The 25,610-nt window shown below is 32.8% G+C and overlaps 4 protein-coding genes across 8 annotated transcripts in view; 2 read left to right on the top strand and 2 right to left on the bottom strand.

The window, feature by feature from the left end:
* LOC111415803 (mediator complex subunit skuld) overlaps positions 1–87 on the bottom strand; it is a 34,909-nt gene extending 34,822 nt beyond the window's left edge. For all 3 annotated transcript variants that reach the window (XM_023047671.2, XM_023047674.2, XM_023047675.2), the window contains exon 1: positions 1–87. In XM_023047671.2, the coding sequence (XP_022903439.1) occupies positions 1–69 (69 nt within the window). In that variant the 5' untranslated portion in view covers positions 70–87.
* A 208-nt stretch (positions 88–295) lies between these two features.
* LOC111415813 (mitochondrial ribosomal protein L50) lies at positions 296–1,366 on the top strand. Its single transcript, XM_023047692.2, has 4 exons — positions 296–386; positions 527–630; positions 827–1,146; positions 1,196–1,366. Exons 1-4 carry the CDS (start codon positions 330–332, stop codon positions 1,318–1,320), a joined length of 606 nt encoding a protein of 201 aa, XP_022903460.2. The 5' UTR covers positions 296–329; the 3' UTR covers positions 1,321–1,366.
* An 816-nt stretch (positions 1,367–2,182) lies between these two features.
* The window catches only part of LOC111415802 (bridge-like lipid transfer protein family member hobbit), a 56,180-nt gene continuing 32,752 nt past the window's right edge, over positions 2,183–25,610 (top strand). Inside the window, exons 1-3 of one of the 2 annotated variants that reach the window (XM_071196070.1) lie at positions 2,183–2,519; positions 24,970–25,096; positions 25,149–25,343. Coding sequence is in view for 1 of the 2 variants with exons in the window: in XM_023047670.2 (XP_022903438.2) it covers positions 24,859–24,917; positions 24,970–25,096; positions 25,149–25,343 (381 nt within the window). In the remaining variant the exon portion in view is untranslated. Of the gene's footprint in view, positions 2,520–24,614; positions 24,918–24,969; positions 25,097–25,148; positions 25,344–25,610 lie in introns of those variants that run through there. The other variant, XM_023047670.2, reaches the window with a different exon arrangement.
* Positions 3,006–25,610, bottom strand: part of LOC111415804 (uncharacterized) — a 34,985-nt gene continuing 12,380 nt past the window's right edge. The window contains exons 1-8 of one of the 2 annotated variants that reach the window (XM_023047677.2): positions 23,701–24,072; positions 23,032–23,204; positions 22,843–22,979; positions 22,592–22,792; positions 22,195–22,538; positions 16,745–16,964; positions 3,532–4,994; positions 3,006–3,475 (exon numbers count right to left, since the gene is read on the bottom strand). In XM_023047677.2, coding sequence (XP_022903445.2) covers positions 3,199–3,475; positions 3,532–4,994; positions 16,745–16,964; positions 22,195–22,538; positions 22,592–22,792; positions 22,843–22,979; positions 23,032–23,204; positions 23,701–23,705 — 2,820 coding nt within the window. In that variant the 5' untranslated portion in view covers positions 23,706–24,072 and the 3' untranslated portion in view covers positions 3,006–3,198. Of the gene's footprint in view, positions 3,476–3,531; positions 4,995–16,744; positions 16,965–22,194; positions 22,539–22,591; positions 22,793–22,842; positions 22,980–23,031; positions 23,205–23,700; positions 24,073–25,610 lie in introns of those variants that run through there. The other variant, XM_023047676.2, reaches the window with a different exon arrangement.

Here is a 25,610-nt window from a genome sequence, read left to right as displayed (position 1 = left end):
CAGGGCAAAGAAATTAGTGTGGCAATCTTCCAAACTGGCGCCGTTGGTTTGTAGGTTCGGATGCGTCATGGTTGATCCATTATAGTTGTTTTATCGAGGCACAACACCGACGAATGGTCGCACAACGCGATCACCGTTTAAAAACGTCGATTTTCGACGTGCATTTGATACGATTTCACCTTTTAACGGAGCGATCGCAAGATGGCGGACGAAATAACAAGCGACACTAAACCGACGAGGACGCCTCCAAGCGGTCGACACCGAAAACGATGGTACCGTTTAGTCTTCGACCTGTGCCAACTTCACGTCGATTATTAATCACATAAAAAATGGCCGCAACACTCGTCAGACACGCACTGTCAAAAATTGGACAACTTCACAAAAATGTAAATATCACCAAACTTAATAAACAAATTCACTTGATAAATCGACGAGATAGATCACTTTGTTTCTCGAAAATAACTCACCGAACAACTCACGTTTATTATTTTTTTTTAACACAAAGTTGATTTGATGTTGTTTAAAGGTCCCGTGGCGGAGTTACGCGACGAAGGCCGAAAAAAAGAAGGGTTTAGACAGGAAGGTTGGACCGAAAATTGATTCATCGGCACAATCTTTAGCGACGAAAGGGTAAGTAAATAATCGCGAGCCGAACGTATTCGCCGCCACTGGCATTATACGGGAAGCCATGATTATAACTCTCTCTCGTGGAGTTATCGACTAAAACGCTAGACGGAGCCACCCTACGGGGTCGATATATGCGAATCTGCGCGGACTTCACCCCAATAAAAACCAAAAAATTTATTTAAAATTAATTTCTTTTTAGATTCTTACGCTCGCAAAAAGATTATAACCCCCCAAACGACCTAAATCAACGATTAAACACCATCATTACTTCAGTGATTGGAAGCGTGGAAACAACAAAAAAATTGGATACTCAACAAAAATTCGTTATTCTAAATAATTGTTGTGAAGAATTCCAACATAGCGTCCCAAATTCGTTATTACACAAAATAGAAACCGTCGGGGATGTTTATCAATTTTATGGCACCCCAATTTCTACAACAACCCCCTTAGATAAATTAAAAACGATGGAATTACCTCCTAATTTACACATACAATATGAATATCACCGATATCATCCAGGTTTATATCTTTTTACTTAAATTCTTTTAATTGTATTAATTTTTTTTAGATACTGACACGAAATTCGGCGGGCAAACCGCTTATCCGAGGAGTTCAACCATCGTAACAGGATTGAAATATAAAGATAAATACCCGGGGCATGTACAAAATCAAACTTGGCCTTATAATAGTTAAATTATAACAATAAATTAGTAAAAAAATATAATTATATTAAAATTTTCGTTATTTATTTTAAATATATCCTTAATAACGGTATATTTATTAATACGTTATTATAATAATGTTATTTTAAGATTAAATAAATAAATTTAAATAAACATTAAAAAAAAAAGTGGTGCCAACTTAAACCTAGTGACATCGTTTTAAAAATTTAATTAAATCTCAATAACTTAATTAATTCTTTTTAAATGTTAAATATAATTAAAATAATTTAAATTAAATAATTTTAAAGTTTAAACTTAGATTTAAAAAGAATTTTTTTATTAATTTTTTATTTGACATTTAAATGTCAAACATAACCTTAAAATAAATAAAATTACTTTCTATGTTATTTCTGCTTCTATTAATTGTTGAAGAATGAAATTTGGATGGGATTAAAATGTAAATACAGTAAAAGTCTCGATTAATACGGGGAAATAATGCAGATATCCCGTTATATGAAAAGTTATTAATTTGTAACTGTTTAAATGAATAATTTTAATGCACATACATTCGAATAGCTATCCACACCGTTGCGTTCAGTTTTATATTAGCTGTGCGTCTCTTAACACGGCTAAACCCGAATGGTATTAGTTCTAATGAAATGAAACTCCAACTAACACTAGACTTAGAACTAGAATCATTCGGGTTTAGCCATGCGTCTCTTAAGACGGCTAACCCGAATGATTCTAGTTCTAGGTTTAATGTTAGTTCTAATTCTTGGTCTAGTTTTAGCTCAATAAGAATTAACAAAAATCTAGAAACGTTGAAACTTTCTAGGTCTAGTGTTAGTTCTAGTTTTATATCATTAGAAATAACACTAGACCTAGAACTGGAAAGATTCTGGTTCAATATTCAACGGACCTTGCATATAGACCAAAATATCTTGTCAACAAAATGTGATAATTACGCCATCTCTGATTTATTAATCACAACATAAGAAACGTCAAATTTTTAAAGTTATCTTTTTTGTTTAGAGTCCTGTTTATTTAATAATCATATGGAATTGATTTTTTAACCGAATAATGGCAAATATTCCCGATTTAACAACCTTGGTGAGGAAAGTGAAAGAAGTTTATAAAAACGAGTTTAATTCGGATGCTGAGATTGTTGTAGCCGCCCCTGGGAGAGTTAATTTAATCGATTGATTATAACGATGGATTTGGTTATCGATGGTGAGAGGGATTAATTTATTATTATAAATTAAATAAATATAATAAATAAACTAAAATATTTTAATAAAAAAGCAAAAAATAAGATTTAAGTACTTTTAAGTTGCCGTTTTGATTTTTGACACATAACCTCTTTACGTTATGTCATTAATCTAATTTATTTTTAAAGTTTTAATCGATAACGTCAAAAAATGCATTAAAAACGACGATTTTAAGATATAAATTTATTATATTTATTTAATATCTACATTAAATATTAAATTTTTTAATTTTAATCATTTTCGTCAAGGTTGGTTACACTTCTTATTACAAATTAAAGTTAATTTTTAAACATTTATATAAATACGTTTAATTAATGTCTTGTTTTGAATAATAATCGTTATATAAATGTTGTAAATTAAATAGATTCTAAATTTGAATTAAATCGGTAAAATTTTAAGATGTCAATGTCAAAACGCGATTTTGAGGTTATTACATTCAAACTTCAAATAAGTTTATCATACAACTTTTTATTTTCTTACAAATTCTAATAATACAGTCTACGATCAATTAATATTGTCAATACTTTATTTATACAATCTATTTTCCCTCGATTTTTAACCATTTCATTACAACACCTGATTGTCTTTTACAAATAGGAACATCCCAACCACTTTACAATGAAGTATCTTTATTTTAATTCTTAACACAACCCTCTTTTAAATTCAAGAAAAGTGTGGTCAGTAACCGAAACGATAACGTTTCTTGCTTCTCTTCGTCGATGAGCTTTCCAAAAACACGCAAACAAGGCGGAGATTGTACAAATAAGAAGACAAATAATCGCGGTGCAAATAATTGTTAATAAATTGTAGTTTTTGTTGATGGAACAATTAATTTCGGTTTCATCGTTACCAGATGGGCAATGACGTTGCCCATCGCACCATAAATCGGGACTTATGCAAGCTTCTAATTCCGGGCAACTAAAAATTGAAATAAAAATTAATACCTAATAAAATAGAATAGAATAATTTAGTACCTGTGAATACAATTTGGAACGTTAATTTGATTTAACATTAAACTCCTGGGAAGTGTCAAAGCTGGATTTTTAGAAATTTCCATCCAAGTAACGATAAAATTTCCCGGTTCATTTTGGATAAATTCGACAACGAAACTTTTCGAATTCCTTAACCGTATCGTTTTGTAATTAAAAAAATCCCACCCTTCCGAAAATAATTCAACGACGTCGTTGGATCCATTTAAAATCGGGCAAATGATTTTAAGATTTTCAGCGTTACCAACTGGATAAATCAAAATTCGATTTTTAGTTAAACACGTTACATTTTTGGTTTCTTGCCCGTTTATTTTTAAATAAATAAAGTTGTTGAAAGGATTTTCCGGTTCTATTAACCAAGGTTGTTGGGTACAATAAAAAATGGAGCGATTTTCTTTAAAATCGTTTCTTAAATCTCGATTAATTATCGAAATCTCCCCGCTGGATCCTTTTAATCGCTTCGTTTTCCACGGGTTTAAACAGCCTTCGTTTTGTGGTAAAAAATTATAGGTCGCCTCGAAAAAATGGTCATTAAAATCATCGGATACGTTCATTTTGGTGATTTCGAAGTTAACGATTATTTTCCGAGCGGTTTTCGTTTGGATCGTAACGGGGTAATTAAAATTTTCGCAAAAACAATCTCTTAAAATCTCAATACCTCTCCAAGGATACTCGAAGATTTTTATTTCGGTTTTGCTTTCTTTACCCTTTTTAGGGTTACATTTGTATCGTCCCGTTTCTTTGTTGTATTTTGTGAAACAACTTTTATTTTTTACTTTTAATTTTTCGATGGTGATCTCTAACTTTCTTTTTTCATTCGATTCGAAGTGATAAGAACATTTTAGCGATTTTTGGCCACCTCTCCCGAATAAAAACGTTATTTTCGGGGAATAAAATCGCCCGGAATTTTTCCTAAACATTCTATCGCACGGGTTTAAACTGTTTTGTAAACCCTCTTGGGAAAAATCGACGAATTCGTATTTTATTAAAAATTGAACTGGATACAAAACGTTTCCGTATTTAATCGATTGTGTTAACGTTAAATCGGGTCCTGTTGAGACGTAACTTTCGGTTAAATCGCAAGGTCGCAACATTTTCCGGGTTTTATTCCCCAACAGACGATGATCGCACAACTTGGGTTTATCCTCTTTGCAGAATTGCCCAATTAACGGGACTTTAGCGTTCGATTTCACATCTCCGTCCCAAATTTGTAATCGAACGTCGCATTCTAACTCCTCGATCCTTTCGTTTTTAACGTGATACTTTATAAATGAAATCCAAACGATATCACGTTCAAGTCCGTGGAAATGATAATGACACGTTGTGTTCGATGGCAAAGAATGAATTGGGTTTTTTAAGAATCCCGAGCGTTTATTTTGAGTTGTTATTAAAAATTCGCACTTTTTTTCTTCGACGTAAGTCGGCGAATCCTTTTTTACGTAGAATATCTAAAAAGAAAATTGATGAGGTAGAAAATGAACAACTAAAAAGAGACAACGACTCGCTCGTCGAAAAAAATGGATGAATTGGAGCAATACACGCGTCGCAACAGTGTGCGTGTGTTCGGAATACCTGAGAGCAAAGATGAAAACACGGAGAGAGCGGTGTTATCCATATTTAATAATCAATTGGGGCTATCAGTTAATGTCGAAAGTATCGACAGATGTCATCGTGTTGGTTCGCGGAATAAAAATCGAAAAAATCCACGTCCGATAATAGTAAAATTTGTTAGCTATCGAACCCGAGCGTTGGTTTGTACAGCTAGACGGAAACTGAAGGGGTCCGGAATTGTCGTACAAGAGGACTTAACAAGTAAACGCTTTAACTTACTTAAGCAAGCGCAATCAATTGTTGGACGAGGGAAGGCCTGGACTAAGGATGGCAGAGTCATGGTTGAATACAGAGGATCCGTTATGCAATTCAAGAATGCTGCTGATTTTTCTTCTGAAGGTTCGGTGAGACTGTCTCTCGCTTGAGATTTTATGCGTATCCGGCGTAGAAAACATAATTAACTTTAAACTAGTTTTCATTTAGTAAGTTACTTTTATAAATACTGTGATAATGTTAACATTCTCTTAGTTCACCGAGAGAACATAACCTAGAATTTGTGACAGAGAGATTTTTGTTGGTGAAAATCTTATCTTAAACCGTTTTGTTTGCTTCCAAAAGTATCAATTATTATAGTTCAGCTCCTAAAGCACATTTTTCATCCATCTTTTGAGATTTTAACGTTATTTTGAGGAAGAAATCCTTGATTTAAATTTGAATTTTTCTAACTTTACTCATTGTTGAAATTTGGCGTGTACTCCAATGTATGTCTGAAAACAAGAAAAGACAACGTTGAATACGAAGTTTTATTATGTTTCATAAAGGAATAAGGGAAAAATCAACGAAAAAAGATTTAAATTTTGAAGGTTAATTCCGAGAAAAATCAAGAGATGTCGTTAGTTTCGAAGCAAAAATTTTGAATTTTTAAAAGGGCGCGAAGCTAAGAGCCAATCAGAGACGAAGAAAAAACAGTTGGAGTGCCGGGGTATATAAGGAGATCGCGAAGATGGAGTGGGAGAGTCGTCGTCGGACCAGCGTTGAATCCACGTCGTCAGATAGAAGAAATTTTGATAACCTCAAAAATTTAAGATAATTTTTTTAAAAGTCAAATCAACTTACGATATTAAAATAAAAAGAGAATCATCCTATAACCTATTCCGAGAACTACCGATACTTCTTCGAGATCATCCAAGACCCTATTTCCGAAGAACAAACAGTGCAATTTCCCGTAAGAAAAATCCTGTAGACAATCCAGAAAATTAGTTAGTGCCCCGAACACAAGAGACAATCCATAATCCAGATACCACATTGAACTCCAATCCTTTATTTTTCACAGTGAGTCGGATGATAATTTTATTTTATTATTTAACATAACCTACAAAAAGAAAATTCAAAGAATCAAACTCAAAGAACAACTCACAAGAGTTTCCTATAATTTTGATCAATACTTACTTGTGGGTAAAGATTTATTAGTTTTCTTGAATAACGTTCATTTATTTAATTCTATTTTTCTTCAACGAGTTTGATGACAACTTAAGAAGTCAACCATTTGTTATTTTCAACATGCTGTGCACAGAGTATACAGACGCCGGACTCCGGCTAATAAATTGGCACTCCTATCTATCCTTGTTCAACAAATGAAAAATTCGTATGGTACTTTCTCTCTCATATAAACTGAAACTGTGTAGATGGCGCAATTGTCGCGTTACAGTAGTATTTAAACGAACCAATAGATGGCACCATTTATTTCAAAATTTGTAAGTGGCAAACTCGTAGAGTTAAGAGAAAGCAATAGATGGCGCTATGTATTTTAAGTCGTAAATCTGTAAATCCCACGGCTACGTCCAGTTCTGTCAGAACTAACAAACTTTCTGTGTTTTGTTTAATTATTGTGCAGTTTTGCGTGTTTATCGTTTGATTATTTAAACTACTAAACAAATCTATATCGTTTGATTATAGATTTGTTTAGTACTTTATTTGTTTGTATAATTTAGTTTTCCTTAGTTTTATTGTCATACTTTGTTATCTTAGAATTAGTTGGTTTTTGGTGGTAAGGACCAAAATGGATAGGATTTGCTACATTTGCGGACGTTCGGTAGAGGAAGTGGTCAAGTTATTTTGATTTCCATTAAATATCAATAAGTACATTTATAAATTTAAGTTAGATAGATTTTTTGTACTAAATGAAAATTTACTTTGATATTTTAGACAGCGATCATGGAATGAGTGCCTTAGTGTTCCTGTAGAAAACATATATTCTAGCCGCATGACAATTTGCAATAATCATTTTACAATGGAAAGTTTTATGTTGAATAGGAATTTTAAAGAACAAAGAGAAACAGACACGGAAACTTAAGAAGAATTATGAAAATAAAACCACATTACTGAGAGATATGTTAAACAAACTAGAATATTTTACTCAGGTTTTTAAAGGTAATAATGTTTACTTTCCAATTATCTAATCACGAATTGAGGCAATATGTTTAAGTCTTAGTTGTGATCATAGTTAAAGCAATGCAAACCATGATTATGATAAATGATGAACTAAGAACTAACTTAAAACTATAAATAAGACTAAAACATGTTACATGAATCTTGTTCCTTTTCGTTTTGTCTTAATTCTGATAAATTTTGCTAGGTTTGTTATTGTTTTGCTTACTTTAATTTAAGATTAACTTTAAGTTATAGTAATAATAATAAAGCATTAATTAAGTTTCAAATATTTTTACATTTCAATTGATAGGAACAGAAACAAATAAAAAGAAATACTAAAGTTTTATATCAATTGTTAATTCGGAAACAATAATTATTTTGCTCATTTTCGCTGTAATACTTTTAATTTTAGTTGCTCTGTAGTATTTTTTTATTCTGGCTGTCTTAAATCTGTTGTTTGCAATAACAATTTGTATTCCTAAATTTGTCTAGAAGTTTATTTGACTTATGGTATGCTAGAGTTTTTCATGGGTTTTCCTCTAGCCTTGAAGCAAATGCTTTACCATTGTACAAAATGAGCATGAAAACGATTAAATATTTAAAAATCTATAGTTGTAAAATTTGGTCTATAAATATACATAGATTTCTTCTTCTGAAGTTTGCATTTTTATTTAATAATATTTTATTAGTTTTTTTTAATAACAAGTCCAAAAAAATCAGTGTTTTGAGTGTTTTGAAACTTGAACAAGTTTTAAGATGACAGTTGTTGATTTTTTGGAACTTATTATTAAAAAAAAATTTAAAAAGTAATGAGATTTTTATTTAAACGAGCATTCAAATTCCCGCTCGTATTTATCGATCGACTACACTACCGCCATCTACACAGTTTCAATTCTCTAGAGAGAGATAGAATATGAGGTCCAAATGAGAGCGGTATAAGTTAAGCCAAGGTTTATAGAACATAAGGTTACCTCATTCCCTATGCCTCTGTAGTATCGATTATTACCCCGCAAATTGACGTCACTGGTTCGATACAGTCAGAATAAAAGATAGCCTATACATGTGCCTATACGTGACAACACGATGCGAGGTTTAAATATTTTATATAGACTGTACCACAATATAGGTGGTGTTGTGTTGTTCATAGAACCAGCTACGTCACTGACCCACCTTGCCTCTCAGAGGAGGAGAATCGGTATTGGGTAACCTTATGTTCTATAGACCTTGAAGTTAAGCATCTGGTAATCTGTGGTTAATTCCGTATAAGCATGCGTCAATAATAAATTTAGTTGTGACCCGTGATACCTTTGGCGCTGATAGCATACAACACAAGAACAGCTTCTTTACCGATTGAATTAATGTTCACATTTTTGATTTTTAGTTGTCTAAGAAATAATCTAAAAACTGTTTATAGCAGGCTTGTAGTTTATTTATAACGAATAGTGACAAGTAAGTGACAAGAAGATTGAAAAGGAAAGTATTGTTAATGTTAAGATTGATTAATGAAGTGAGTAACTAAAAGAAATAAAATCAGGGGTTGATATGTGTCTTTTTCCAAATAACCAAGTGAATTGTGCTTATTTATAAAATAATTTTGTAATTTAATTATAGTTTTTATTACATACTTTTTTTTCTTCATTTTATATGTTTTTTTTTATTTTGTTGTTTTACTTGTATGTAATTTATTTGATCAAATTTTGTTTTATTATTAACATTATAATACCTGTTACACTATATAATTGTTTTTTGATAACTGTGTATGTTGAAATTTTGCAGAAACAAATTCGCTATAAGCGAAAATTGTTTCTGTTTAATTTTATCATGCAATTTTCAAAAATCAAGGAAATCAAATTTGAAAGATTTTTAAAAATTCCCGCGCATGTTCACTAGCGCCATTGGTATCGCGGGTCACAACTAAAAACAGCGTTAAATCTAAAGGTGGAGAACACGCCATCTATATAAGTATATACAGGGTGGTTCAGTTTTTAATCGGGAAACTTTACTAGAACGTAGTACTTGCCAAAATAACACAAGTTTTTTATATAAACATAGGGTCGCAACTCTTTTGTTTTCGAGCTATGAGCTGTCAAAATTGAGCCAAAAATGTACAGGGTGTCCCAATTTCGATGTCCACATAGGCCATCTCCGAAACTAAAAGAGATAGAAAAAAAGTAGCTTACATGTCATGATCTCGTTTTTCGAGAAAATGCTAATGCCGAAATCTCCGAACAGCTATCGGCTTTTGTTTTCGCCCTATCGGCAAAAACTGAAAATTTTGCAAAAACGACAATCGCGAATATCTGACTTATTATCAAAGATGGAGTATTATAAATAAAACATTATATGGGCAACTTTTTACGAAGAATTCAATGGCGTAGGTAGAATTTTTTTCCCATCTTTTATTTTCGAGATTTTAGACGTAACTTTATTTTTTTAAATGGAAACCTTAGTCGACTATGACTTAAAATAATTTGTTATTTTCTTCTGATAACAAATATATATAGTTTGTGGGGAATATTTCTTATAGTTATTGAATAATTAACAAAAATTCATTTTGTTCCATCTAAATCTAATGTATGTATTTAAAAGTTAATGTTGCTATGGTGATAACCATACATACTATGATGGAATATAATGTATCATTTTTTTTGTTCTTTCTAAAACTTGTATGTATTTAAAACTTAATGTTGTTCTGGTGATAACCATACCATGAGGGAAAGCATTGTTTCCAATTATTGCCAAAGTTTGTAGCAAGGACAGTAGAATCTAACAGGACTGCTACATCCATTGTATTTTTGTAGTCGACTACGGGTTGGTTGCCCGCACTCTACGTCACACTACTTGCCACGCCTGGTAACTGTCTGTGTTTTTAGAGGTTACATGATAGACATTAATACGTCTAAAAACATAAAACTTCAAAACTAATAGAAATACGTCTAGGATACAACCTTTAAAAACACACAGCAATAGTATAGACCATAACAACAGCTGGGCGTGGAAAATAGTGTGACGTAGTTTGCGGGTAGGTTGTCACAACAATGGATGTAGCAGTTCTCTTAAATTCTACTGTCCTTGAGTTTGTAGTAGTATTTAAAAATTCACTAACAACTCTGGCATTATGTGCTGGTGCTCCGTCATATTGAAAACATATCATTTGAAACATATTTAGTGGCAAATTGTCGACCAAAGGCTCAATGTGTTGCCTTAATATATTGAGGTATTTCCCTGAGTTTAAGTTTTTATGGTAGATACTATATGCCAAAATTCTATTATCTAAAAGGGCACACCATACATTGAACCCCAATCTTCTTTGAACACTCAGAGATTTCATCGGTCCAGATAACATTTTGAACAAACAGCAGATTATTTAATTTTTCTAAATATCATCTACAAAATACTAATCTAAGATTGACATCTACGGCACGTAAATAATGAGTTAGCCCCGCTTTGTATGGTTTATATTTATTTTTCTTTCATATTCGGGAGCAGCGGCTTTTGGGTCAGACGTCTTGTTGCAATTTCCCTTGCAGGTCATTTTGGTATGTTTTTGTATGTGGTTTGGGGAAGGACCAAATATCTATTAAATTTTCTGCTAACCGACTGAAGGTTCTTACGTGCGGTTGTCTTCTTTCCGGATATCTTGTGAAATAAAATTCCGCGGCTAACGTCGCATTCTTATCTGATAACATATAGCATTCTATCATGTTACATTTTTCATAATTTTCGAAATTCATTGTAAAGTTTTATTCAGTTTTGTTATACTTTGACACTTAACATGCTGGTGCATCGTACCAGCACATAATGCCAGAGTTGTTATCGAATTTTTAAATACAAACTTTGGCAATTATTTGATACATTATGTACCATCATAGTATGTATGGTTATCACCATAGCAACATTAACTTTTAAATACATACATTAGTTTTAGATAGAACAAAATGAATTTTTGTTAATTATTCAATAACTATAAGAAATATACCCCACAAACTATATATATTTGTTATCAGAAAAAAATAACAAATTATTTTAAGTCATAGCCAACTATGGTTTCCATTTAAAAAAATAAAGTTACGTCTAAAATCTCGAAAATAAAAGATGGGAAAAAAATTCTACCTACGCCACTGAATTCTTCGTAAAAAGTTGCCCATATAATGTTTTATTTATAATACTCCATCTTTGATAATAAGTGAGATATTCGCTATTGTCGTTTTCGCAAAATTTTCAGTTTTTGCCGATAGGGCGAAAACAAAAGACGATAGCTGTCCGGAGTTTTCGGCATTAGCATTTTCTCGAAAAACGAGATCATGACATGTAAGCTACTTTTTTTCTATCTCTTTTAGTTTCGGAGATAGCCTATGCGGACATCGAAATTGGGACACCCTGTACACTTTATCTTTTATTTCGGGTATAAGTAAACCAGAATTTGAAATTTTGTATGCATGTACTATTGGTTAATATCTTATTTTCAACCATACCTTAAACTTCCCTAGCGCCCTCTAAGGGGATGAAATTCACAACCCCTTTGATTTTTTTATAAGAACTTTTTAACACCATGGAATATTAACATAAAATAATATGGGTTGTAAAGCTTATTCATTATTGGTACTTTTTTGTCTCTTTAGTTTTTTCCTTAAAGTTAATAGTTTTAGCGTAAAAAAATAAAATATGCTACATTGTACTGTAAAGTGCTGCTATTATTAAAAAAAGTTCTCTTTATAGCTGGCGATGGAAGTAGTGCACTTACTAGGATCTAGTACTAATTAAATAACACCAATTAATTGTGATTTTCATAAGAAAAATCATAAATAAGATTAATGCCTGTCTGAACAAATTACGTTGTTTTAAACAATATTAAAAAATTGATACTGTTGCTTAATAACAGTCAACAATTATGAGGCAACTTTTAGAATAATTTTAGATAAACATGACGACACATAGCAGTACATAGCACGATATTTTATTTTTTACATGGAAACCAATAATGAATAAGCTTTACAACCCATATTATTTTATGTTAATATTCCATGGTGTTAAAAAGTTCTTATAAAAAAATCAAAGGGGTTGTGAATTTCATCCCCTTAGAGGGCGCTAGGGAAGTTTAAGGTATGGTTGAAAATAAGATATTAACCAATAGTACATGCATACAAAATTTCAAATTCTACGGTTTACTTACAACCGAAATACAAAACAAAATGTAAATTTTTGGCTCAACATTGATTGCTCATAGCTCGAAAACAAAAGAGTTGCGACTCTATGTTTATATAAAAAAATTGTGTTATTTTAGCAAGTACTACATCCTAGTAAAGTGTCCCGATTAAAAACTGAACCATCCTGTATATTTATTTAATCTATGATTTTCAAAGAACGGTTCTAACAAGTTTTATCCTACTCTCTCTCTCTCAAATAATAAACGGGTTCTCTCTAATATCGATATTTACAGTCGATAACCGCAGTTATCTATTTTATTCAAAAATTTATCTCTCGTAAATAAGCATTGTTATTAAAGTAAATTTAGGAAAACCATTTATTTTTGTTACTCATAAAACGAGTTAACTTGATTTTGTGTTTAATTAAATGAATTTTTTGTCGAACCTGATTAATATTCTTTTGAACCTGAATTTGCCCGAAACCCTGAGTTTTTAATAAGAGTCTCTTAAAATTAAAGAAACCCAAATTTATAGTTTAATAACTTGTGTAAAAACACAAGTAAAACATCACAATACCTATATTATAGTTCTATGGTTAGAGTGCTAAAGTTTGGCCATCTCAATGTCAGATCGCTGGTGGCGCATTTTGACGAATTGAGTAGAGTCGTGGTCGACGGCAAGTATGACGTATTTGGAGTAAGTGAAACATGGTTGTCAGAACAGATTCCAAACGCTGCAATCACTATTCCGGGTTATAATAGGTTTGTTCCAACAAGCGGTCGGACTCGTCCGTTACTCGTCAAATGCAATCGCACACGTCAAGTAATGTCGTCACATTTCAGCGGATTTCATTGCATTATTTATCTGTGCGATTGCATTTGACGAGTCCACGACGAGTCAAACCGCTGGTTGGAACAACCCTAATGTTGTGAGACGTGATAGACAGACGAGGGGTGGAGGAGTGGCATTGTACCTGGCTCAGGGCCTGAAATATATCTGTGAGCGGGATATGGGGATTGTTGATAATGATGTTGAACAGGTCTGGGTCCGGTTGTTATTCAATTCATATGCATGTTCTTTTGGCTGCATTTATAGGTCCCCTGCCTCGAATGTATGTGCTTTTCTTGATAATTTATGCCCCACACTATGCTGCTTACAGGGTATTACTGACTATTTGTATTGCGCGGGCGATTTAAATATAAACATGCTGGATTTTAATAACACATATACAGAGAGGTTTAATACGCTTTTAGAAGAGTTATCCCTTTCTCAGATGATAAATTCTCCTACCCGTATCACCACAAACTCGAGTTCTTTGATTGACTGTTTGATCACTAACAAGCCTGACGGTTGTATTAACCAGGCAAGCATACCGATGCATATGTCAAACCACAATCTTGTTCAATGTGACATTACTATTTCTGATTCAAGGCCCATTCCGATTACCAAATTTTGTAGACCTATATCAAACATCGATGCCTATAGTCTGAAGGGTGATTTATCCCGGTTACCACTCTATGCAATCTATCATATAACTGATGTTAATCAGAAAGTACATTTTTTAAACACTCATCTTTTGCACTTCTAGATTTTCATGCACTCAGATTACATAGGCCATTTGCACCATGATTAACGGACACAATAAAACTAATGATGTCGCTGAGGGATAGAGATACGACGAGAAAAGAAATCTTTCTTAAATAGTACATTTGTGACTAGTGATGTAAAGAGTAGTTGGTAGCTGTTATCCAACTTGCAGATTGTCAACAGGTCCAAACCCACTGTTCCCGCACATTTAGATGATGTTGGAAATATTAATGATTATTTTGTGAATTCTGTTGGTTATGCTGATGTGGATGATGATTTGCTCACTTTTTATGGTACAAATATGCTTTACCCAAATTCCCATGAGAGATTTTCGTTTGGACTCAGTGACACCTCTTCGATCATTAAAATTTTAAATGGCATTAAATCAACATCTTCTGGTAGAGACGAATTGAACATCACATTTATAAGAATGTGTCTCCCTGAAATATTGCCCTACATTATACATATTATAAATACCTGTCTTGAACAGTCTATTTTCCCGTAAGCCCGGATGTTGGTCTGTCCGACTCAGCGGTTTTGCTTTTGGAAAGTTTCCTATCCAATCGTGCTCAAATAATAAAATTGAACAATGTATCTTCATCATCACTGCCTGTGAGAGTGGGAGTGCCACAGGGGTCTATTCTGGCTCCTCTATTGTTTTCCTTGTATACATCCCAGTTGCCTAAGTGCATTCAATATTCGTCGATACACATATACGCAGATGATACCCAAATTTACATAACCTTTCCAAAGGAACACTTCGCTTCTGCTTGCTCAAAAATAAATGCAGATCTGAACGCTATTTTAGATTGCTCGCACAAGATGGCACTAACTCTCAATGCCACTAAATCTAAGGTAGTCATCTTTGGTAACTTGGACTCTGATAGTGTCGGTATATTTTTGGGTGGAGAGAGGTTGGTAGTGTACCTTGAGTCAAAAAATCTGGGTGTGCTTGTCGACAGCAATCTGCGATTCAGCAGTCATGTCACTGTTATGGTGTTCTTAGATGCCTCTATCAACACCGACACATTTTAAATATAATTAGAAAGAAACGTTTGTGCGAAACACTTGTTCTGTCAAATTTTGTGCATTGTGCTGCCATGTATAGTCCATGTTTAACTGGGTATGAACTTCATGGTATTCAAAGGGTTCAAAATAGCTGTCTTCGTTTTATGTATGGCGTTCGTAAGCGTGAAAATATTAGTCACACATTGGTTACTGCAAAATGGTTAAATATCAGAAACAAATTCAAACGTCAGTTCTTGTGTCTTGTGCACAAGTTAATTGCCACGGGGACTCCACCTTACTTATATAATAAAATCACCTATAGGACCGATGTTCATAACTTGAATCTTAGACACAAAAATACTATCGCCGTTCCTGCTCACAGGAAAGCTCTTTTTAGGCGCTCTTGTTCATATAATGTGGCCAAGGAGTATAATTCCTGTCCTCCTGAATTTAAAAATAAAAGTCTATCCGTTTTTAAAGTTAACTTGCGTAACACCTTGTTTCGGCTTCAGATGGGTCAACATAATCCTTATGCTGCCTCAGTGCTCTGACATTGGGTTGTTATCTATTTATTGGTTATATAGGGAATCATTTGAATTGATTAATTTAATTGCTGAAAACAATTGAATATGTAATTATTAGTCGTTCTCAACTCTAGGTTGAGTTGAACAGATTGGCCGCAGATTGTAATTAGTTTCACATATACAGGGTGTATCTGAATGACGTGCCCAAACTTCAGGGGGTGATTCTTTAGGCAATTTTAAGGGTACTTTCTCATATAAATTTTTACCCTCCGCATAAAAAAATTTTAGCAAAAATGTAAAGGGGGTGGTTACGTTTAGTAGTTTAGAAGGATAGGTTGAAAGTACAAATAGGGTGAAAACGTGCCCTACTACCAGTTAAACATATTCCCCAAATTTCGTTGTCCTAGCGTTTATGGTTTTTGAGAAAAAAAAATTAAACCAAAATTTTCCGCCATTTTTGGAGGGGTGTAGCTCCTTAGGGGAGCCCAAGTCGCCCATGGTTTATATACCAAAGTACCCTTAAAATTGCCTAAAGAATCACCCCTTGAAGTTTGGGCATGTCATTCAGATACACCCTGTAGAATGAATTTTTCATTTATTTTTTTTTTCTTTATATTATTGTTTAACTTTTTTATGTTGGTTGTTGCAAAAGATCAACAAATTCGTATCCATTTTAATTAAGTACTTTTAGTTTATACCAAAATAAAACGAAAAGTTTAATCTGATTTACAACCGTATAGTCGAAAACGAGAAGGAACCTCTGCGAAAGTTGTTCACGTCGCCGGCAAATTCCGGCCGCATTATAAACAGATAAACAACCCTCCAACAATTATTAAAGCCGGAAGTTTAGAGAGGAGAACGCGCTCTCTCCGGATCTAACTTTGCAACTTTATAATGAAGTTTTACGAGGTCTACTCAAACAAACCGTTTTCTAGTAAATCGTTGTCTCACCTGCACCTCCATTTCGAAACCGGGAAGTTGAGATAACGGCAATGGATGGAACGGATTTCCAAATGGAGATGTGCGGAATTTAACTAATAATTCTGGGCCGCTCGAAATTATTTCCTGGGTTGTTTCGCCGCTGCATAAATGGGATAGTAATGGGGAGGTGTCTTCGAAACCGTCGAATATTTCTATGTAGTCTTCCATTAAATTACATTTTTCAAAAACTCTAAACAAAGAAATTTATTTCAATAATTTTTTTTGGATATATTATATTAATTTATATTGATGACACACATTGATATACAAATTTTAATATTCTTTTTGTGAGACATCAAATCGGTACTCCGTTATAGTCAGGATTCAATGCTGACTCTACCTGCCTATAATAATAATAATAATAATAATAATAATAATCTTTATTGTGTTGTTGACAAATCAAAAAATTACAACAACAAACGTCATTTTTAAGATTTTACATTTTAAAATCTAAATATTCAGCAACATTATAGGGTTCTACATCGATTAGAAAATTGAACAAATCTTGTTTAAACGTACTAATTTTGGTAATATGTGTTATCGAGTTAGGTAATTTATTATATAATTTTAGGGCCGCATAACCAGTTGAAGTTTCACTAGCAGCTAGGCGATGTCTTGGGTAGCAATAATCGCGCCTATTTCGAGTTTCGTAATGGTGATTAAAAGAGTTTTGTGAAAAAAGACTTTTGTTATTAAACAGAAAAACTAAAATCTCATAAATACATATTGCAGACGCAGTTAACAACCTATTTTTCCTAAAATTGCCTCTACACGATTGTCCGTAACTTAAACCGAGCATGGTGACTGTTGCCTCCCCAGACTATGATACCAAACCGTATTTGCGAATAGCAACAACCGTAGTAGCATAAATGTATAACGCGATCATTCACCAACTTTTTCATTTGACGTAGAGCGTAGTAAAAACTGCTCAACTTTTTACAGAGTGCATCAATATGCGATTTCCATTTAAGAGTGTCGTCGATAACCACTCCAAGCAAACGTACCCGTTCTTCAGTTGTATATAAACGATGATTGAAAGTTATAGTATTGGGATAAGAGCTATTTGTAGTTTTAAACAAAATAACGTTAGTCTTGTCATGGTTTATAATGAGGTCGTTGGTGGTTAGCCAATTTTCTACAGTATTTAACAATTCTGAACCACCAGTAACAATAGATTCAAATGTATCACCATATAATAGAAAGCTGGTATCGTCAGCGTAGTTAATAGCGGAGAAGTTTGCAGTTACGTGTTCGGTAGCACTGTGTATATCATTTATGTATATCAGGAACAATATAGGACCCAGTATACTGCCCTGCGGTACACCTCTCGACATAGTGGTCTCCCTTGAAATAATTGGAACGCCATTTTCCGTAATTCGCACATTTTGTTTTCTGTTACATAGGTACGAAGCAAACCAGTCAAGAGCGATTCCCCTCATCCCACAGGAGTCCAATTTCGAGATCAGTATTTTGTAATTAATCGTGTCGAACGCCTTCGATAAGTCCAGGAGTACACCGCAAGCTATATCTCCTCTCTCCAAAGCCTCATAAATGTCGCACGTGTACGTGAATAATGCAGTTTCCACACTTCTCCGTTTCAGAAAACCATGTTGGCGCTCGCTCAGTAATTTGTGCTTTTCTAAATAATTATACAGTCTGTTGTAGACTACCTTTTCAAAGATCTTAGAGAAGTCAGTTAGCAAACTGATTGGTCGGTAATTAGAAATATCGTTTGAATCGCCTTTCTTATAGTGGTATAAGCATTGCCTTTTTTAGGTATTCAGGGAATATCCCGCACTGCAGAGATTGGTTTATTATGTGGCATATCGGATCCATAAAAGTTTGTGGACATTTTTATTTTTCCATCAATACCACATGCCTGTGAGTAACTCCGCGTTTTTACAATCGAAACCAGTTCGTCTTTACAAACTGGGAAAAAATAAAACGTATGTGGACAACTATTGTAACTTGTGTTTAAATCTTTTCCAACTATATCAGGCAAACCACCGGCAATGCTAGAGAACATGTTATTAAAATCATCAGCCAGAGATTGAAGGTCATCCGTGAAGGGGAGATTGGATGACTTTTGCTTCCCTGTATGTTCATTAATTATTTTCCACATACTTTTGTTCTTATTAGTTGACCGTTCAAGTATATGATCATTCTGTTTGCGTTTTAGCTGGTTAATTTCGGTGTCATAAAGATTTTTGTATAAATTATAGGTTGATTTAAAATCCATACTACCGTAAAAAGATTTTTATTTATAATGGTATCGACACTACAGCACTCGAAGATACTTTCAGTCTGTCACAGATTTGAATTCAGATGGTATATTTCCTTCTTTAGAAGATTTATAACCTCTTCGGTAATCAAATTTATAGCAAATTTTACCTTAGATGATATTATACTGTCGATATTTTCGATATTAACGTTGGTAGTGGGTGTTGCTGACTCTGACCCAATATTTATTGTATTCTTTTTGTTGATTGACCCTTGGGGGTTAGGTTCAGATTTACAAAGTTGACAGACCCAGTTTCCAACATTCCCGGTTGTCTTGAGGTCCAGTAACACTTTGTCGTCAATGCCAACACACTTTGTATGGTATGCTCGAGCACATTGATTAATTGAACAGATAATTGTGTCATCATAACGCGAAACGTTTTGCGAACACACACTACACTTCGGCATGATGGCCCTCTTTATAGAAGAGATGGCTCCTATTGCGGCATTGACAACATTAGTCAACGCCAGCAAGGTAAATAAATGGCTACTAATTTATTACGAGTACTGACTTGGAAATAATCAACCAAGGTTGTGAACCCACGTTCGTCAAAGCTAGGTGTCAGACGATTGTTGATTTAGCACCAATTATGCTCTGACTGATTTGAGCATTTTTGCAAGCTGTCTAAATGAGCAATTGCGAGATTTTCCAGATACCCTTCCTGGAAATACCGATGAATTGGAGAATTACTCAAACCTCGTAGGTGACACACTAACTCAGGCCTTCCACAGTGCATGTCCTGAGAGAATTGTGAAGGGCTACATTAACACTCCTGATCTACATTCACTGAAGGAAAACCATTCAACCATTGTAGGAAAGATCACTATTCATCCAGCCTTTTGGCTGAGAACTGTTATATTTTTGCTCCTTTCAGCAGAAGTAAGCTTTCCTACTTGACGTACAGCCTTCGGAGCAAGAACTTTTTGATGTTTATGCACGCAGCTCACTCCAGTTTTATCACAGTTATAAATATTGGAAGGTTGAAATTTGTATTGTGTCATCAGTTTTTCCAAGTTATCATAAAACAGGTTTGTTAAACCCTACGGCTCGCATTATGCTCGTCGACCCAGGTGTTCTCAGCTATATATCTGGATGCCTTTGCATGAAATCGTAGTTAAAGTGTTTCCCGGAAACACCTTTCTCCTTATTGAAACGATGAGGAATCTTCAAAGCTTCAGCCAAATCGATTCCTTTTTCACCAGCGGCAGACATATATTAGACAAATCTTTTCCGTATTCTACTAGAATTTGTTCGTACTCGGGTAAGCAGGTGTTAGTAAATACTCATCTTTATCATTTTTTTCCCCGATTCAATAACGACGTCTTATCATGTAGAGTACTTTTTGGAATGTTGTACCACAACGCCGCTTCTCTTAAACTCATTTCTTTGGACTTATTTTTATTAAACTAAAACTAGAAACTTTCGGGTTTAGTCGTGAAGAAAACTTTCAGTTGTCAATAATCATTTAATCTTATCATTATATTCGTAATCTTCATAAAATAAAATTAAAATGAGTCCAAACTCGCGCATTTATCTCAAAAAACCAAAAACAAGTTTTAATTCTGACATATTTGTCAACTTCATAAAAAATCCTTTAAAATGAGTCCAAACTCGACATATTTAACTTTAATATTAATGGAAATACAATCACTTCCGGTTTGAAACGTCAACGTCAATTTTGACATATTTGTCATCTTCATTAAAAAATCTTTAAAATGAGTCCAAACAAGACGCACTTATCTCAAAAAATAAAAAAGTTAGAATAAAAAACATTAAACCTGAAGTTAGCAATTTAATTTTTAAATATTAATACCAACCTTAATTTTTGATTTTTTTTTATTATTTTTTATTTTTGTGTCAAATTTTAACACGTTTTCTAAAAATTAAGAATATATCAAAACGACATTGACATTTCAAGCCGGAAGTTGCTTATATCTCGAGTAATATTGGAATTAAACATATCATGTTTGGACTCATTTTAAACGATTTTTCACGACGATTACAAATATGTCAAAATTGACTTTGACATTCTTAACCGGAAGTTGACCATAACTTCATTAATATTGAAGATAAATATGTCGTGTTTGTACTCATTTTAAAGAATTTTTAATGAAGATTACAAATATGTCAAAATTGAGGTTGACATTTTAAACCTGAAGTTAATTATCATATAATAGACAACTTCATGATGTATTCTTTATTAAATAAACCTTTAAAATGAGTCCAAACAAGACGTACTTATCTCAAAAAACAAAAAAGTTAGAATAAAAAACATTAAATCCGAAGTTAGCAATTTAATTTTTAAATATTAATACCAACCTTAATTTTTGATTTTTTTTTATTTTTGTGTCAAATTTTAACACGTTTTCTAAAAATTAAGAATATATCAAAACGACATTGACATTTCAAACCGGAAGTTGCTTATATCTCGAGTAATGTCAAAATTGACATTCTTAACCGGAAGTTGACCATAACTTCATTAATATTGAAGATAAATATGTCGTGTTTGTACTCATTTTAAAGGATTTTTAATGAAGATTACAAATATGTCAAAATTAAGGTTGACATTTTAAACCTGAAGTTAATTTCTTCTTTCTTTTTATTTTTAACGTGTTTTTTGGGTCATTTCACACTGATTAAAAAAAATCGTCGATTTTTAAGGTTCTTGAATTTTTCTCAAGTTTCTTCAATCGATTTTCTGTCAGAAAAGAATGTTTGGTAGGGTTAATTTTTTATTCAGTTTCAGTCAGGCTCCAAATTAGGTACTTAGGAGTTTTTGTAAACGATTTACACATCATGCTTGAAGGCAGAAAGGTCTTGTCATAAAGGTGAAATGAGATTGAGATACAATTACAGGGATCTCATTACAGCTTTATCCCAATAGCAAATATATGTTACTCGAATCGAAAGGATTTGAAAGCGCGTTCATTCCATTAAATCATTAATATTAGTGTTGATTCTCGACGACTCCTTGATTATTTATTTATATACCTACATAAATTCCTTCTGAATAAAAAGTCTAAACATTCAATCCAGCTTTATAGTGGAAATCTAAGAACGTCTTAGAGAAACAGACTTCTGTGTATCCAACAGTAGGATAAAATAATGTTTTTTCAAATAATTAATTAAAAAAAATTACCTAAATACTCTATCGCTGTTATCAAATTTTGTCATATAATCTTTGTGTTGGTGTAAGGGAGAAGATTGTCTGAGTACGATAAGGGCGTGCATTCCCTCGGGTGTATTCCGTTCCCGGATTCTGTATTGGCACGACACGTTCCTCGGATATATTCCGGGATAATTAGGGGATTGGATCTTGCACGGCTTCTTCCTACAACCATCTAGTTGCCTGTCACAGTACGTGCCCGGGGTGAGTTTTCCCCGATAAGTTCGCCGAGAGGAATTTCCGTATCGCAAACGAGCATCCGTCGCTTTTAGGAATTTGTATGATATTCGAAATTCAAAAGTATACCCAGCACCTTGCTAAAAAATTTTACTTTTTTAATAATTATAATCATAATTAATTTAAAATTTACTTGAAAAGGTAATTTTTCTAAATGCAACGTTAAATTAACGGTGGATGTTTCGCTGTAATACACGGAATACCCCCAGGAACTTCCGCACCATTTCCCCGAGGGTATCGGCCTATTTCCTTCTTTAATTGATATGTACCCTTCGGGGCAACCTTCATTAGTAAACGATTCGAAAGTTCCCACTGAAAACGCTTCGAATGAAATCTAAAACCAATTCAAATTAATTCAATAATTTTTTAATTAATTTATCTCACCTGTATTAATTCGCCAAAACTTTTCCCGGTAGCCGTAAAGTTTAAAAAGCATAAAAACGGGATGAACTCTTCATTTGGTCGTTTAATCTCGAGCTCGTACGTTTTTCCAACTTCCCCGTAATACGTTTTATTACAAGCTTTTAACATTATAAATTAATTAAGATAATTAACGATTTTTTTAGGACTTACGAGTACACCCAAGTAATTCATCGCTTTCATCGGCACAATCACTAAATCCGTTACAATATTTATCTAAATTTATGCAATAATTATTATTGAGACATTTATATTCGGATTTTTTGCATGGGATAAAATCGTCTGTTAATAAAACTGAGGGTATTAATAAAAATGTTGTTAAAAACCTTAAATGAAACACAAAATTAATTGAATATTTGATGGTAATGAATTGCCATGTTATGTAGATTATGTTAGGACGCGTTATAGCCAATACTAAAAGCTTTATTGAGTTATCTCCGACAATTTACGATGCTTCAAATTGGTTTCGAGTTATTTGAGGGTGGCAGATTGTTGCGAACTTTAACCCGTCGATTCCAGCTGACTACAAAAGTTATTTCGAAGCTATTTCAATTATCCAAAGATATTTTAGTGGTTTTTTTCAACTTTAATTAAAATCTTTGATGTAGTCCTTTGAGCCAAATTAATTTTACGAGATCTTAAAAACGTCCGTCGTTAATCATTAGCGAAATTAACCGAGTCGAAATTCATTTTCCCCCTTTTATCCCTCGAGGACCAATTAGTATATAACGTGATTAAAATTAACTTAATTACTTCATCAAACTTTAAATAACTCAATATTATTATTATTATAAATAATTAAATTTAAAAAAATTTACTTACATCATCCCCAAACGAATCTTTACACTAAATCTCTTATATAATCTCTAAATTTTATTTTCTCGGGTTTGTTTACAACGGATAAGCCAAGCTTACGACTTTGAGATGGTCATGCCGCAAAAGCTCAACATCGTTGATCATCCGATGTAAAAGACTGACCGGCAAAGACTGAGGAGCTTGATGTAGTATATAAACAACGAGAGATTTTTGGTAGATTTCAGTTCTGCGCGAGCGCGAAAGCTTTGAATTCGATCGAAACGACCCGGTCGCCATAAACCGCCGCGGGGAGCTTTCGTCAAGTTTTCGAAAAGCGCCCTGCGGGGTTCCACGCCGTTCTAGATTAGGATAAGCGCGGTAGTCGTTTAACGAAAATCCCAAAAGGGAGTGTTAAAGTACAAGTTTTAATTTTATATTTTGTTACAACATACTTATAAGAGATAAAAATTAATACATACTTTAAAAAGTTCCGTATAGACTCATAAGGTTATTGACATCCCTTTCAAAATCTTTATAGTATTCTTAATTGCTTTAATTTATCGTTTTTAATACAGATTTTATCCCAAAAAAAGTAAATTAAATCTAACGTCAAATTGACAATGACATTTCAAAACTACCAACCTAATATTTTTTTTTTTATAAAAAATACTAATTTTATTTAAATTTACGTTATATATTTAATTTGTAATATAAATTAAATTCCAATTCAAATGGAAAATTAATTATGAAAATATAATAAAGACTTTAAATTGCAAATACAACTTCATAAAAAATCCCTTAAAATATTACTTTTATTATTAAATTTATTTTACCTTTCAAAATATTGATAAATTATTTTTGTTAAAAGGGATGAAATTGTAATTTAATAGTTATAATCTTTTTTCTAATCTAAATAAATTTTTATATTTAAGTATTTAAGTAGTATAGGAGGCGCCATCTACAATGTGTTTATAAAATTATTTGTATTTCCCAAATAATTATTTAAATAAAAGTAAATAAACAACAAATTTATATAAATCATTCAAGAAAATCATTAATCAAGAAAATTTTGTTGTTATTTCACCAAAAAATATAATTAAATCTATAATTATTAACTCCAATCTGTCAAATCAGACAACATAACCTATAAAATCGTTTTACGTCAAAATGTAAAGTTTACATAAAATGAATTCTTACGGTTTATTCTTCGTAATTTGTATAGTTCTCTATTATTTCATATTATGGTAAATCCCAACAGCCCGACACAGCTCTAAATTAATTAATTTATATTTTTAGGGTGGTCCCAAAAGTCTTATCATGGTACTTTGAAAAGAAATTTAAGGTAACTTTACGAGTGGGATCAATAGCAATACCTTCTTTAAGATTATTCAACGTTTATTTATCGCGAAAAGGATTTACGATCGTTCGTTTCCCAACATTAAAATAAACGAATTAATTAATCAAAGTTATTTTAGCACATAGAAGAAATAAGCATTAAAAGCAGTATTTTTAATTCCGAAGTTACGAAATTAGTTACATTGGTTATTAAAGACGTTAGAATTAATAAGGATGTTTACGATGAACAAGATGTTTTTTACAATAAGAAAAGTGATGATCAAATCGATTTTAGGGAGAGAAAGATTCCTCATCCCATTATTACATTCGCACAAGTAAACAAAAGTTTGGAAAAATTCTAGAATCATCATGAAAAATCACATTAAAGTTTTGATTTGAGGTCACATGCAATGTTAACCATGCATTTTTTTATTAAACGGGTCAACAGTTAACCTCTGAAACATTCAGGTTTAGAAATCTTTGAGGTGCACTTCTAGGTCTAGTGTTAGTTCTACTTTTTGTTTAATGAAAATATACCACAATCTAATGTTAAATAACTAGATCTAGAACAAGAAATATTCAGGTTTAGCTACCTTAAGAGA

The sequence above is a fragment of the Onthophagus taurus genome, chromosome 5, assembly GCF_036711975.1.
Source record: "Onthophagus taurus isolate NC chromosome 5, IU_Otau_3.0, whole genome shotgun sequence".
Classification (NCBI taxonomy): domain Eukaryota; kingdom Metazoa; phylum Arthropoda; class Insecta; order Coleoptera; family Scarabaeidae; genus Onthophagus; species Onthophagus taurus.
Note: the sequence above shows the minus strand (reverse complement) of the source record. Positions and strands in the feature narration are given on the sequence as shown.

Coding starts and splice junctions, on each gene's coding strand:
- LOC111415813 (XM_023047692.2), top strand. CDS start 330: ATGGCCGCAACACTCGTCAGACACGCACTGTCAAAAATTGGACAACTT. Junction 387..526: donor TTGGACAACTTCACAAAAAT/GTAAATATCACC, acceptor TGTTGTTTAAAG/GTCCCGTGGCGGAGTTACGC. Junction 631..826: donor CAATCTTTAGCGACGAAAGG/GTAAGTAAATAA, acceptor ATTTCTTTTTAG/ATTCTTACGCTCGCAAAAAG.